Source organism: Euleptes europaea, chromosome 4 (genome assembly GCF_029931775.1).
Source record: "Euleptes europaea isolate rEulEur1 chromosome 4, rEulEur1.hap1, whole genome shotgun sequence".
Lineage (NCBI taxonomy): Eukaryota > Metazoa > Chordata > Lepidosauria > Squamata > Sphaerodactylidae > Euleptes > Euleptes europaea.
The window spans coordinates 103,783,905-103,799,972 of record NC_079315.1 but is presented as its reverse complement, the minus strand read 5'-3'; the positions used below and the strand labels follow the sequence as shown (position 1 = coordinate 103,799,972).

Here is a 16,068-nt window from a genome sequence, read left to right as displayed (position 1 = left end):
CTGCATTCATTTTAGTTGGCAAAACTGGGGAATAGTTAAACCCCTTCTTTCTCAATCTGTGTGGCATCAATTTACAGATCTTCCAACATCTTGTCCAGTTCAACCACTTTGATGTTTTTGCACTAGAAGCATAAAGTTCCTGAAGACCCTTTGTTAACAACAACCAGGTATAGAGGACAGGGTTTTCCCATGATATGATCTCCTAGCACCAGTATTCAAAGATGAATTGTAAAATGGATAATTTTTAAAGGGACAACATCTGTATTTCACTGTGTACCATGCTGGATAAAGTCCTTACTTTGAACTTCTTCCTCACTTCCTGCTCTTTTTTCTCTTTCTCTTTTTGTTCTTTCTTCTCTTGATCGGTTTTTTTCTTTTCTTCCTTCTCCTTTTTCCTTTCATTATGTCTGCAAAATAATTATAAAAGGAGGGGGGAGACTGATATTCCATCATACAGACAAATGAACGACAGTCGAATCAGGAATAGGAGCCTAACTAAAACATTCAGTCAAAGTCAACAAAGAAAAGTTGAGTATCATTATTAACAAGTTGGTGGCTGGATCAGACCCAGGTCTATCTAGTTCAACATTCTGTCTACATGAGATGTTCCTGGGAAAGTTACAAGCAAGGCATGATGTAACAATTAATTTCCTGTTGTTTTCAGGGGCTATGGCTCAGTGGTAGAGCATCTGCTTGGCATGCAGAAGGTCCCAGGTTCAATCCCCAGGATCTCCAGTTAAAGGGACTAGGCAAGTAGGTGATGTGAAAGACCTCTGGCTGAGACTCTGGAGAGCCACTCCCAGTCTGAGTAGACAATACTGACTGTGATGGACTTAAGGGTCTGATTCAGTATAAGGCAGTTTCATGTGTTCATGTGTCTTCCATATCTGGCAATCCAAACTATAACATGATAACCCTTTGAAGTTATCATAGGAGTCATCCTGTTACAGTGAAATCCTATGTAGATTTGCTCTATTCTAAACCCACTGAAATCAATGGATTTAGACTGGAGTAACTCTGCATAGAATTATACTGCCCAGCATGCTGCAGTCAAAACTACCAATCAACACCATTAAGACTGATGGATTTATTGTGGCATCAGGTGTCATGAGCTGGGAGCTGATTCATCAGATGCATGAAATGTTGCATCCGGCAGGCAAAGATGAACTAAACTACAAATAGCAGAAGGCCCGGTAGGGAATAGTTTTTGCAGAGAGACTAGAAAGTCCAGCTTAGCAGGACAGAGATTGCTATGTGACACTGCAGAGTACCAGTGAAAACAAGATCCAGCCAAAAGAATAAATGAATTGACCAAGAAGAATGACTGCATAGCAGGGGAGGAAGGTGGAAAACATCGTTAGAGCAGCTGAATAAGATCTAGGTTGAGCCTCCTCCATATGGACACTCATCCATCTACTGTTTGTAACTCAGCAGTATAAATAACTGCTAAGCATGTACATACCACACATCTGATAAAGTAGAATCACAGAAACTTACACTGGAATACATTTTGTTAGTCTTTAAGGTGCCACCAGACTCTTCATTTCCCTTCATTGGCAGGTATTTAGTCTGGATGTGGCCAGAGTTGCAAGCTTACAGACTGAGCCAAAGGGCAAGAGCCAAGGGGCTCTTGGCCCCTGGCTGTTAGCTCACTGTGCAGCATGAGGCCAAAAGAAAGGCAGGCCAGAAGATCCAGGAGTTGCCCAGGAGGTGGTGTTCTGTTGTTGTTGTTTTTCTGGTGTTTTATAAGTCACTTTGGGTCCCCACTGGGGAGAAATGCAGGATAAAGGTGCTGAAATAAATATTTAACCTGTGCAGGGGCAGAGGCATTCCTGGCAGAGAAGGGAACTGAGGAAAGTCCTGCCGACTTGCTGCAGCAGGCTAGTGGCAACTTCCCTCCTCTTTGCAGGTATTTAGTCTAGGAAGCAGAAATCATGGGTGCGAGAGGATGCTAACTTTCTTATGCTACATTTGAATCTCTTGTGCACAGTCCTGTCACCATTTATATTTCATTTATTTCTCTCTCATCTTAGTTATGTTACCCTGATTGCATCGACTTTATCTATTAAGTATCGTGTTTCATACCTCGCATCTACGTCTTCATACACCTCCCCGTCGCTGTTCAAACTCTGTAAAAAGAAAACAGTGCAGATGTTCCCAGAATTTTTTTGTTTTGTTTTTTTAAATAATTTTTATTTTAAACGTATATTCAACATGCACATAAAACAAAACATACATCTTAACCTACAACCTAACTGCATAACATCTAACATAACACATAAGCCAATGTCAGGACAAACGTTTAAAATAAACAGACAAACATCCATGATGGAGACGGGTCTGTACAGGTGAACCTGCGTACCTGCGTCCTGATATTGCCGTGCCTGGTTGCGTCTGCATCCAAGGCTGCCAGCACACTAGGCTCTCCAGCCAGAGAGCGGGGGTGGGGGGTTTAGGAGTAAATCCTTACCCCTCCCGGCCCTAATAATCTGATTAGGGCCCCAGAACGGGGATGCAAATCGGAGCTGCGAAATTCGCAACCCTCAACCTGCTGCTGCAAACCGGAAGTCCCAGATGTTCTCATTCTTACTGATGGAAAAACATTTAAATCAAACAACATTTAAGTTCAAGTGTGACAGACTCAAAAAAATGGCATAAAAGACATCACAGCAAAATTTCAGTGAAAAATATATGTAATCGTTTCAATCCCAAATGACTGTTGAAACAAGTTCTTCTTTATAACCTTTATAATTCATTTTTCTAATCAAATATATCAAGTGCCATACATTCCTTATCATAAACAAATGTATTTCATTAAGTATTTAGTGTAGTGAAGTGGTAAGAGCGTCAAAGAGCCAGCGTGGTGTAGTGGTTAAGAGCGGTGATTTGGAGTGGTGGACTCTGAGCTGGAGAACCAGATTTGATTCCCCACTCCTCCACATGAGCGGGGGACGCTAATCTGGTGAATTGGATTTGTTTTCCCACTCCTACACATGAAGCCAACTGGGTGGCCTTGGGCTAGTCACAGCTCTCTTAGGGCTCTCTCAGCCCCACCTACCTCACAGGGTGTCTGTTGTGAGGAGGGAAAGGGAAGGTGATTATAAGCCCGTTTGATTCTTTCTTAAGTGATGGAGAAAGTCGGCATATAAAAACCAACTCTTCTTCTTCTCAAAGTAGGGTGTTGGCTACCCAGGTACTGATCCCCACTATGCCAAGGAAGCTTGCCAGTTGACCTTGGGGCACTCAAACACTCTCACCCTCATCTACCTCACAGGGTTGTTGTGAGGGTAATATCAAGGAGAAAATAATCTAAGGTACTTTGGGTCCCCATTGGGGAGAAAGACAGGGTTTAAATAAGGAAGCAAATAAATATTCCAGGATGAGTCAATCCAATCTGTAGATTTATTACCTCTGTAGGAGTAAAAACTGCTTGAACTGTGGAGATCGTTCACACTGTTACCTAAAACACCACCTGTACATTACAAAATCCTTGAGCTTGTTGGCGATCAAAATGAGGGCTTTGTATCACATGTGCAATGGGAATTTGCCCCTCCCAGAAGCACAATGGCCGTTTTCTGTTTGTGACTTCAGCATGCAGGAAAAATCGACTTCAGCCTCCTCCCCCACACTATTTTCTTGTTCTCAATTTGTCCCATAGAGTGAATAGGGTTGCCAACCTCCAGGTAGTAGCTGGAGATCTCCAGCCGATTACAACTGATCTCCAGCCGATAGAGATCAGTTCACCCGGAGAAAATGGCCGCTTTGGCCATTGGACTCTATGGCATTGAAGTCCCTCCCCTCCCCAAACCCTGCCCTCCTCAGGCTCCGCCCCAAAAACCTCCCACCAGTGGCAAAGTGGGACCTGGCAACCCTAATTGTGAATCTTATCATTGGCCATGTAAGTAATGGGACTTTTACAAATGAGTCAATAGCATCTCCATGTTTCGATGTGTGTAGGGGAGGCATAGGGAAACATAACCTAAGCCGGTCCAAAGTGGCCTACAGTACAGTACAGTACAGTACAGTAAAAAAAATGTCAAAATCCACTTTAACTAAAACATCCTAAAAAATGCTGAAGAACTAGAAACAGAACTAGCGTACAATCCCCACTTCAAAGACAATAAACAACCTTGAGCATTTATTACCCTGTTACATTCTCACACTGATAATCACTTCCTCTGTTCCTCTCCTGAATATTTATAGCATACACTTTGCTACCTTCTCTGAACTGTGGCTTCTGAAGCAGGCCGTGTTAGAAAAAGCACCAGAAGCATTCCCTTTTTAAAAACAAAACAAGCATAATCGTTTCCAACAAACCGCTCGCTCTCACTGAGAATCTGGTCAAACTTATTATAGCAACCAAGTCACAGGGCAGAACCACAAGCTACAGGGGCAGGGGGAAAGGGAGCCTTCTTCCGGAATAAGGAACTTGCCATAATATTAGCTCCCTTTAGCAAGCAGTGGTTATACCAAATAACTAGTCTCTGAAGAAGGTCCTTTTGCATTGAAACATGTTGGACTAGCAGGGTTGCCAGGCCCCTCTTCGCCACCATCGGGAGGTCTTTGGGGCTGAGCCTGAGGAGGGGGGGTTTGGGGAGGGGAGGCACTTCATTGCCATAGAATCTAATTGCCAAAGTGGCCATTTTCTCCAGGTGAACTGATCTCTATCGGCTGGAGATCAGTTGTAATAGCAGGAGATCTCCAGCTAGTACCTGGAGGTTGGCAACTCTATGGACTAGAAACTTATTTGATGTTTGTGTGTGTGTGTTGTAGATTATAGAACTGTTTCAACTCAAGCACACTCAGCAACTTTAATATCTGGAATAGCAGTACTAGGAAGAGGAACAAGAGGTTAGTGCATCTCTGCCCAGTTAGGGTTGCCAACCTCCAGGTGGGAGTTGGAGACCTCCTGGAATTACAACAGATCTCCAGATGACAGAGATCAAGTCCCCTGGAGAAAATGGATGGGTTGGAGGGTGGACTTTATGGTATTATACCCTGCTGAGGTCCCTCTCCAGGCTGCACCCCCAAATCTCCAGGTATTTCCCAAGCAGGAGGTGGCAACCCTATTGCCCATGCTGTCAAAATTTTTGGAAAAGACATCCCCAGAGTCTCCCCAAAAAGCAAACTCAGGACAGTGATTTGCAGGCTGCCCTTGGTAAATAAGGATAGGTACAGCGTGGTGTGGTGGTTAAGTGGTAGTTAGAGTGGTGTGGACTCTAATCTGGAGAACCAGGTTCAATTCCCCACTCCTCTACATGAAGCATGCTGGATGACCTTGGTCCAGTCACAGTTCTCTCAGAACTCTCTCAGCCCACACAGAGGCAGGCAATGGCAAACCACCTCTGAATATCTCTTGCCTTGAAAACCCTACGGGGTCGCCATAAGTCAGCAGTGACTTGATGGCAAAATCACACACATATATGAGATGACTCATGACATCATGGTATATTACTTGCCAAAAGCTTGAACGAATAAAATTATTTTTAACTTGGCACCTAAAAGACAGGAAGTAGGTAGAGAATAAGGTGTATGTGGAAGGTAGAAAAAGAAAAAGAAGAGTTGGTTTTTATATGCCAACTTTCTCTACCACTTAAGGGAGAATCAAACTGGCTTACAATCACCTTCCCATCCCCTCCCCACAACAGACATCTTGTGAGGTAGGTGAGGCTGAGAGAGTATGACTACTCTAAATTCAGCCAGCTGCCTTCATGTGTAGGAGCAGGGAAACAAATCCAGTTCATCAGATTAGCCTCCGCAGCTCATGTAGAGCAGTGGGGAATCAAACCTGGTTCTCCAGATCAGAGTCCACTGCTCCAAACCACTGCTCTTAACCACTACACCACGCTGGCATATTGCATAAATAATAGGAGCACCACAGAAAAAGCTCTGATGTTATAATATCCTTAAAGGATAATACCTACCTCATCTGCTCTTAACCACTCACCACGCTGGCATATTGCATAAATAATAGGAGCACCACAGAAAAAGCTCTGATGTCATAATATCCTTAAAGGATAATACCTACCTCATCTGTATTTCCAGGACCTGAAGAGTCAAAAGCCAAAAAAAGATTGTTAGTTTTCTTTTGCAGAAATGCAGTGGCATATAGTTTGATAATGTTTCTCATAATTAAAGCCTGGCAAATGTGTGGTTTGTCTCTTCACTACAATGGGTCTCAAATAGGACAGGTGGAATAGATTTACTCTCATTACCCAAATTGTCATTTTAAAATGCCTGTATTTTTCTGATAGTGCTAGAACGACCCCATCAATATATCCTCAGGTGAATATATCACTGTTCTGTTTCTCTGTTCCCCATTTCCCTGACCTTCAAAATAATCTGAATGATTCTGTCTACACTATAGACATATTACAATTAATTTTCTCATTCCCAACATGAATTAAATTCAGCTCTCCTTACCATCAGTAATGTCAACATCATCATAGTTTTCTTCATTTTCTGAGTTTCTATAAAATGAAAAGACGAACACCTTAAATTGGGGGAGGGAGGATGCAGCTAAAATTCCCACAATGATCTTTTTACTAAGAGGCTGGATCTCACCAGTTGCTTCCACTAATGGAAGGGGGGGGGATTTTTGTTGCTCCCCCCCCTACACACACTCACACTCTGCAGACCTGCAATTTGTCTCTCGTTATGACAACTACAGTTTTTTAAATTGTAAGAACCTCAGCAGGCTGTTTTAAGATCATCAGTGAAGAGCCTTAACATGCTTGAAACAAGTTCATAGAATCATAGAGTTGGAAGGGACTACCAAGGTCATCTAGTCCAACCCCCGGCACATTGCGGGAAATTCCAAACTACCTCCCCCCGTCACACCCCCAGTGGCCTGATATGGCTTCTACCTTCCGAGTGGTGGCCAGAAATCTCCTGGGATTACAAATGATCTCCAGGCCACAGAGATATGTTCACCTGGAGAAAATGGCTGCTTTGGAAGGTGGACTCTATGGCATTATACTCCACTGAAGTCCCTCCCCTTCCCAAACCCCACCCTCCTCAGGCTTCACCCCTAAAATCTCCAGGCATTTCCCAACCCAGAACTGGCAACCCTAGGGAACCTGCCCAAAAGTCCTCCGCAAGCCAAGATACATAACGGCTTCCTTTTGAAAAGTATCACCTTCCAGCTCTCAGATAGGGTTGCCAACCTCCAGGTAGCAGCTGGAGATCTCCTGCTATTACAACTGATCTCCACCCGATGGAGATCACCTCCCCTCCACAAACCCCGCCCTCCTCAGGCTCCGCCCTTAAAAGCTCCCACTGGTTGCCAAGAGGGACCTGGAAACCCTACCCATTGCCCATCGGCTAAGACCACCCCTGAGTATTACTAATAGTAAACCAGAAATAGACAATGAGTTACTCCTTTCCTCCTTTTCTGTAAAGCAGTGGCTGCTCAAATTCTGCTGTGATTGAAAACAAAAGGCTGCCTTACCCTTGCGAATTGCCCATTAAAACATTGGCCTTGTATTTTCTTTTCTTTGACCAGCAACAAAGGCATTCACATGAGTCTTAGCTCATGTTCAAGAATAGCATCCTCAACAGAATCCACATAGCAACAAAAGACAATAAACACTGCCAGCAGTGACAAAGACAAGGTGCTTGGAGATGACAACGTGGGGAAGGTATTTCACTAGAGTTGAGATTAACGATTCCCTCGTGCAGACACAAGAACGGCCCGTAAAAGAAAGCAGGATTCCCATTTAGTTACAGACCTGGCGTCAGACCTGGGTTTGATATTTCTTGGAGGGAGAACTGGAGCTTGTGTTGATGGGTGGGAAGCTGAAGGTGGTGGCGGCGGTGGCGGTGGTGAAGTCATCTGTGTGGCAGGAATGGGTGGTGGCAGTGAAGAGGGTAAAGGCACTGAATGGGATTCTTTGGAACCTAGGGGGGAAAGCCGCAAAGGAGAGAGAGACATTGAAGACAACCATAATATTTGAAAAGAAGCCCTAGCTAATTTCCTCATTCATAGGGTTGCCAAACTCCAGGTGGCTTGTAGGAAAAAGGCACCTCTATGCTAGTACCCGAGGTTTGGAAATCAGCATAGATGCGAAAAGATTTTTTAAAAGTACAAAATTTTTATAATGATACACAACACAAAACATAACAAATTACATAAACAAATGTAACACAAACGATATAAACATGTGCATCATCAACAAGCAGTCCAAGACCAACATATATAGTCACAAGTTATACAATCCTTCAAAAGGTAAGTGTTCAGCAATCCCTTGAAAGGTAAATGTATACAGTCAACAGTGGTCCCACAAAGGTTTCCACGAAGTGAAGACGTAGACCGATGGTGGAAACCTTCGTGGGTCCACTGTTGACTGTATACATTTACCTTTCAAGGGACTGCTGAACACTTACCTTTTGAAGGATTGTATAACTTGTGACTATATATGTTGGTCTTAGACTGCTTGTTGATGATGCACATGTTTATGTCATTTGTGTTACATTTGTTTATGTAATTTGTTATGTTTTGTGTTGTTGCGTAGCATTATGAAAATTTTTGCACTTTGTTTAAATCTTTTCGCATCGATTCTAAACTCCAGGTGGCGGCTGGAGATCTCCAGCTATTACAACTGATCTCCAGGCGGTAGAGATTGGTTCACCTGGAGAAAATGGCTGCTTTGCTTAGATGGACCCTATGGCGTTATATCTATTGAAGTCCCTCCCTTCCCCAAACCTCACCCTCCTCAGGCTCCACCCCCAAAATCTCTAGCTATTTCCCAACCTGGAGCTGGCAACCCTGCTCACTCACATTTAGGGTTTCCAATCTCCAGGTGGCACCTAGAGATCACCCAATAGGGTTGCCAACCTCCAGGTAGTAGCTGGAGATCTCTTGCTATTACAACTGATCTCCAGCCAATATAGATAGGGTTGCCAACTTCCAGGGAGTTATCTATACAAATAACTCACTCTACTGTAATGAGTGTTGATCAAATAAACAGTAGTAGGCAAAAATAAACAAGCAAAAATAGCAAGTGCAATCAATGTATTACGGAGGAGTTGTCCGAAGAACATGAAATTGACCAGAACGCAACTATATGCTTTATATGAACTTTTGCATATTTATTACTATTAAGTTGTTTCTACCTACTTGCTTTGTAACCTCGGTTGCTTAGCGTTGCTTGTTTATCGCGTTACATTTGTGTAATACATTGATTGCACTTGCTATTTTTGCTTGTTTATTTTTGCCTACTACTGTTTATTTGATCAACTTCCAGGGAGTAGCTAGAGATCTCCTGCTGTTACAACTGATCTCCAGTTCAACTGGAGAAAATGGCCGCTTTGACAATTGAACTCTATAGCATTGAAGTTCCTCCCCTCCCCAAACCCCGCCTTGCTCAGGCTCCACCCCAAAAACCTCTTGCCAGTGACAAAGTGGGACCTGGCAACCCTAGATATAGATCAGTTCTCCCGGAGAAAATGGCCACTTTGGCAATTGGACTCTATAGCATTGAAGTCCCTCCCCAAACCCTGCCCTCCTCAGGCTCCACCCCAGAAGTCTCCAAGTATTTCCCAACCTGGAGCTGGCAACCCTATCTCTCAGTATTACAATTGCTCTCCAGACAACCAAGACCTGCTCCCCTGGAGAAAATGGCTGCCTCAGAGGATGGATTCTATGGCATCATGTCCTGCAGAGGTCCCTCCCCTTCCCAAAGCCCACCCTCCCCAGACTCCACCCCTCAAATCTTCAGGTGTTTTCAGTCCTAACCCTGACATTGCAAGCTTCAGTTTGTAATTTGAATGAACAATGTATTTTCAACGCTGTCTGCCTTTTTTATAAGTCAACAGCCTTGCCCCTTCCTCCATATGTGAGGCTGCCTTTCAAACGGTTATATATTTGAATGTCTAAGTGAATCTAGGAGCCCCGTGACGCAGTGGTAAGCTGCAGTACTGCAGTCAAAAGCTCTGCTCACGACCTGAGTTCGATCCTGACGGAAGTCGGTTTCAGGTAGCCGGCTGAAGGTTGACTCAGCTTCCATCCTTCTGAGGTCGGTAAAATGAGTACCCAGCTTGTAAAGTGGGAGTAAAGTGTAGATGACTGGGGAAGGCACTGGCAAACCACCCCGTAAAACAAAAGTCTGCCTAGTAAACGTTGGGATGTGACATCACCCCATGGGTTAATCTACAGTGAAATTTCACTTAGGAGCTGATTATGTTGAACCAGCTATCCCCATTGTATCTGCTAGTTTTACTTCCCGTGTTCTGTGCTTCATGATGCTGCCCAGTTATGCGATTAATAGCACACATCTACACAAACATTTTTTTTAAAAGCATTAAACATCCACTCTTTGCCTTATTAAAGAAAGCAAGAGTAAATTTTATTTTATTTTATTGCAAATCTGTATAGGGGGGTGGGATCAGAGGACTCTCAGCACTAGCAGATCGGTGGCATTCACAACTAGCTTTTTAACTGAAAACCCAAACAACCAATTCTATTCTGTGGAAAAGTAAGAGTTATAGGGTTCTCAGTCTCATGTTTGCCTCACTGTTCTATATGAGGATGTGGGTGGGGTAGGGGCATTTGTAAGGAAGAACCAACAGGTAAGAAGGAAGAATTGTAATTCTGGGAGATCTCCAGGCCACACTTGAAAGTTGGCAGCCCTAATTTTCTGGAATATTCTCTCCTCAGAACTTGACCCTAGGAATAATATGTTTGTATGGAATGTCTGCCTTTAGTGTGAGAGATTTTTAGAATATGGTAACGAAATATTACTTATTTACTGGGATTGTAACATAGGTGGGAGTTGGGAGGAGATGATATTTGGATTTTCTACCTGATATACCGAATGCCTTGGGAAAGCACTGGGCTACTTTGTATTTGTGATTTGTTTCTGAGCAATGTATCTTTAATCTATTCCAGTTGAACTGAGAGCACAGCCATTGAGGGTTTATTGCAGTTTGGGGTTTGTTTGTTTTTTGCTGTCAGGTTGCATCAGATTTATGGTGACCCGTAGGGTTTTCAGGAATGAGATGAACAGAGTTGGTTTGCCATTACCTGCCTCTGCGTAGCAACCATGGCCGTCCTTGGCAGTTTCTCATCCAAATACTAACCAGGGCCAACCCTGCTTAGCTTCCAAGATCTGACGAGATCCAGCTAGCCTGGGATATTCAGGTTAGGGCTACTCCAGTTTGATTTCTGCTTTTTCTTTTCTGCATGTGACTTGCTTATTTGGCAAAACCTTGCCCAATGCAAATTCTGGGGCATTTGGGAAGGTACATGTTTGCAGATGAGGATATAAAACAAAGAACCTCCAATGTTGCTTAAACCAACATCCACTTCCTTTTTCATCTACTTCTGACAGGCAGTTATTTTCTTCTCAGTTTCCTGGTCTTGCATATAACTTAAAATACAAGCTGTGGAGAAATGTCCTCCACCACAGAATTCACCCCAGTAATTCAAACACTGGGACTACCCTATATCTATATAGTCCAGGGGTGGGGAACCTCTGGCCCATGGGCCGTTTCCGGCCCGTGACATCATTGGCTGCGGCCTGCAGACTCTCCTGAGGAAGCTGCTGGCACTGCTGCCGCAGGGCTGCCCACATGTCTATGTGTGTGTATGTGTGGGGAAGCCACGAAGGCTTCCCCCTGATTGCTCCTGGCCGCTCCCACGGCCGGGGGTGTGCATGCGGGGGGGTGTCTGTGTGTGTGAGGGCGGGGGGAAGCCACGCTCCCCGATTTTGGGAGTGGAGACTGAAGAGGGGAGGGTTTGGGGAGGGAGGGAATTCAATGGGCTATAATTCCATAAAGTCCACCTTCCAAAGCAGCCATTTTCTCCAGGTGAACTGATTCTTTGTCACCTGGAGATCAGTTGTAATACAGGGAGCTCTCCAACCCTCCCCCCCACCTGGAGGCTGGCAACCCTACTTGGCAAGTGTGCAGTCATCTTACTGGGTGAAACCACAAGCCTTGCATTTCCCCCAGAACTTTTGCACAGAGCTGCCGACATGTATATGAATTATACAAGCAAAAAAGCCAGATTTAAGCCTCTGTAGGATGAAGTTCTGAGAAAAGAGGAGAGGATTGAGAGCTAGGCCCGGGGGCTTGATCCCAAGGCAAGGTTTCAATGTACACACCATGTTAACAAGGCTGCAGCACCTACAAAGTGCTCGTGTTTCACTTGTTGCATGTTGTATTCATTTTTATCCTGCCTTTCCTCCAAGAAGCGTGGGATTGTATGCATGGTTCTACTCCCTCCCCATTTTATCCTCACAACACCCTCTGTGATGTAGGCAAGGCAGACCGAGAATGGGCTTTGATGGCTGAGCTGGGATTTGAACCCAAGTCTCCCTGGGTTGGCATTCTAACTACTACTCCACCCTGGCTTTCACTGCTCTTATTGTTTTGTTTCAAAGTACATGCAAAGTAGTTCTGAGATCACCAAGGGTCTGGAGCATTTCCTAAGTCTGTAACAGCAAGTTAGGATCCCACCAACATGATCTTCCTGGGACTGTTCCACTTCAAAATGGAGGTGAGGGCCGGCATAGGTAAGGGTGCCAGCTTCGAGTTGGGAAATACCTGGAGATTTTGGGGGTGGAGCCCGAGGAGGGTGGGGTTTGGAGAGGTGAGGGCCTTCAATGCCGTAGGGTCCAATTGCCAAAGCAGCCATTTTCTCCAGGGGAAATGATCTCTGTCGCCTGGAGATCAGTTGTAATAGTGGGAGATCTCCAGCCGCCATCTGGAGGTTAGCGACCCTAGGCATAGCTGAATGCTTCCCACAGCAACAATTCATTCCTCTGCCTAGGGAAGCTAGCCTAACCTCTCAAAGTGCTGTATTTTATTAACCTGGTGGGGGGGAGTTTCTTACACAGGAAAGCAAAGCATGTAGACTTGTGATTCCCCCATGCGCACTCCGAAGTAGACCCCGGAAGACTGTGGTGGTGAAAGAGCAATCAAGTCACAGCCGACTTATGGCAACCCAATAAGGTTTTCACAGCCAAAGACACTGAGAGGGGATTTGCCATTGCCTGCCTCCGCATAGCAAGCCGGGACTTCCTCGGTGGTCTCCCATCCAAGTACTAACCAAGACCGACACCTTGCTTAGCTTCTGAAATCTGACAAGCTTGGGCTAGCCTGGAGTGGCCAGCAGGCTTGGAGAAAAGTGTTTTGCCCATTTAAGAGAGTCTTAATGTGTAGAAATGGGCAGGGGAGGCTTTTCATGGCAAGGAGGTAAATAACGTCTCCTGGTAACGAAGCCTGTATTAAGTGGGTAGGGGACACTTTTTCTTCAGGCACTTGGCAATTCTATATCCAGGGCAGGAAGACTGTGCCCCCTTGCTGTTTTCAAACAGTTTTTTAAAAACCACTTGGAATTTCACTAAGTGATCATAACCTTGAGTCTCAGTGAGAAGGGCAGGCTATAAATGAAAAAAGAAGAAGTAAATAAATAAAACCCACCCTCCCACGGCCTCCCAAAAAGCATTAGCCTAGAATGGCCTCTTGCTTCCCCCTAGAGATAAATATTCTCATCTCTCTATATGGAGCTCCTGACTCTCGTTAAAAACTTACATACACCTGTCTCTAACCCCCAATGCCCCCTTTTAAGCCACCAAATCTGCTTCTGGAAAGACAATCCAGAACTGGAAAAGTGGGGGGTTGCTTTATCCTTTCTCAGCCCTTTATTGCCTTACTATAAATCACCTACCAAATTGTTTTGACCCCTGCAGAATTCCAGATTTGGAAACACATACACCCTCATTTGAACCGTGTGTGTGTGAGAGAGAGAGAGTGTGTGTGTGTGTGTGTGCGGGGGGGAGGAGAGGAGGATCAGTTGGGCAGTGGGGAAATGGTGGCTGGGGAAAAGAATTAAGAATCCACCTCCTACCTCTCTGAAAGTAGTTTTTACTGTTTGAAAAGGGCCATTGGGCCATAAGGTTGCCAACCGGTCAGGCCAGTGTAAAATAAGGGTCCTGCAGTTTTAATAGAGGTTTCATATGCTTTTCGTGGCGAGGAACTGAATAATATTACCTGATAATTGCTGCAGATCAAATTGATATTAAAAGGCCAGCTAGAGCAGGACTGTCAAACATATGACCTGGGGGGGGGGCAAATCCGGCCCCTTGAGAGGTCTTATCCAGCCTGCGAGCCGGCCGAGACAGCCACCCCCCACCCCCCACTCTCGATATGGGCTGGAGAAGCATGGCCCAGCCCAACCAAGTGACATTTATGTCATATCTGGCTCTCGTAACAAAATGAGTTTGACAACCGCTGAGCTAAAGGCACTGGTTGAAATGGTTAACCCGTTGAGGTAACGATATAAAACTATAAAATTTTACAATGCTATAAAATTTATAAAATTATAAATTAATGCTATGCGGTTTGGCATATGGAGAGCCCCAATACAGCAAACGACTGAGAGTGCTGGCCATTTCATATGAGAAACCTTAGGAGAAAGGGTCTTTCTCTAAAACAGAGTATCACGTGATATTCCCCCATTAGGACGGGGGATTTCCTACCTTACATAAAATAAGTAGTAAATAGGGGGAGAGCGACTCACCGTCTTTGTGATCCTTCCGAAATCTTGCCAGGTCCACCACCGGAGGTCTGCTAGGCTTGGCTGGGGCTGGGCCCAATTTGAACTGTGGAGGTATTGCCTTTCGTTTGGGGCCGGGCAGAGTCTTCTCCTTCTCGTCTTTCTCGTGGTTATTGGCCCAAGGCCCCAAGGTAGCCACTCTGGAAGGCCCGAATTTAGCGGGAGCAGAAGGTGACCCCGAGTCCCCTTGATTGCTTCTGAAAACGTCCTTGGCGACGCTCGGCCTAATTTCTTCATTCTGCGGTCCATAAGATTTTGGGAGACCTTGAGGCAGGTTGTTGTGGTTGCTGACGGGTTTCAAAGTGACCGGGAAACGGGCCGGCGTGGGACTGAATTCGGCACCGCTGGCATTCTTTTCTTCAGCATCCTTGGGTGATTTAAATGAGTGGGCTTTTGGTTTGGGGCCCAGGAAGGCCGGAGGGGCCTGATTCAAACACGCGTTTTTGTTGGCAGTCTCTTCGTTGCTGGCAGGATGAGGAGCTAAAGAAAACCTTTGCTTCAGAACAGCCTTTGGAAAAAGGGGTTTGGGGTCGTTTTCTTGCGACGCAGCGATAAATGTTTCTTTAACCCCTGCTAGCTTTTGGAACACGGGTTTGGACTCCGCTTCTTGCAGTTCCGATTTAAAGTTCGGCTTCGGTCCTGGAAGCCTGAGATCGTTTTTTGTGGGCAGTGTCGAGCCGGGCAGCCTATTGTCAGGAGCCTTTGGAAACACCTGCTTGCAGTCCTCTTTTAGGATTTCAGTAGGTTTGGGACCCAAAGGCTTAGGGAAGCCTGCCTTTTCGTTGGCTTCTCTGCTAGCCGCCTGCGCTAGCGCTGCAAACTTGTTGGCCGCAGGGCTGCTTTTCAGAGGGGGCGGCTTCGGTTCCTTGTCTGGCGTGTCGTGAAGAGGTTTTAGGCCCAAAGGAGGTTTAAAAGATGGAGACTTCTGAAGGGTGCTGGCTCTGGCAGGTGGGCCAGCATTTTCCAAATGAGAAAACTTCTCAAATGCAGCTTTCGTTGCCAGCGACGATTGCCCCGCCACTTTGACTTGCCGGTTGTGAACTTCCTTGGCTGGGTTGTTGGAAGGGCTGAACTTCGCCATGATGGACTTCACGTTTGTCTGGTCATCCTACGACGTAAAGAAGATTTGTTTAAGAAAAGCCAAGCGGAATGAGAACTGTTGAGTTGCAACGTTCAGATATGTTGTACTTTGAAGCCTTTCTTGGTTTGAGGCTTGTGACGCTCCTGATTGGTTAGAGATACCTCAGCGTTTAGCTTCCTGTATGGCTAAAGATGTTCAACATTTTTGCTACACAATCATTGTGGTTAAAGAGTATTTCAAGTCGTTTACTGCAGACGAGTGTTGTTTGGCTGCCTGGATCATCCCTTGCTTCATCTGCTGGTCATTTCTCTCTCTTCCCTTTACATTTGCAGAATATGGAAGTGATATTTACACCACACATTATTTAATACTTACATGCTAAAGCATAGGACAATGTTCAGCAACTCAACACTCTCGGAATATATAC

General features: G+C 45.1%; 1 protein-coding gene across 1 annotated transcript in view; it reads right to left on the bottom strand.

Moving 5' to 3' along the window:
• FYB1 (FYN binding protein 1) overlaps positions 1-15,656 on the bottom strand; it is a 51,657-nt gene extending 36,001 nt beyond the window's left edge. The window contains exons 1-6 of the mRNA XM_056847795.1: positions 14,525-15,656; positions 7,731-7,899; positions 6,424-6,470; positions 6,029-6,048; positions 2,086-2,129; positions 299-407 (exon numbers count right to left, since the gene is read on the bottom strand). Coding sequence (XP_056703773.1) covers positions 299-407; positions 2,086-2,129; positions 6,029-6,048; positions 6,424-6,470; positions 7,731-7,899; positions 14,525-15,641 — 1,506 coding nt within the window. The 5' untranslated portion in view covers positions 15,642-15,656. The remainder of the gene's footprint in view (positions 1-298; positions 408-2,085; positions 2,130-6,028; positions 6,049-6,423; positions 6,471-7,730; positions 7,900-14,524) is intronic.
• Between the last annotated feature and the right edge of the window lie 412 nt (positions 15,657-16,068).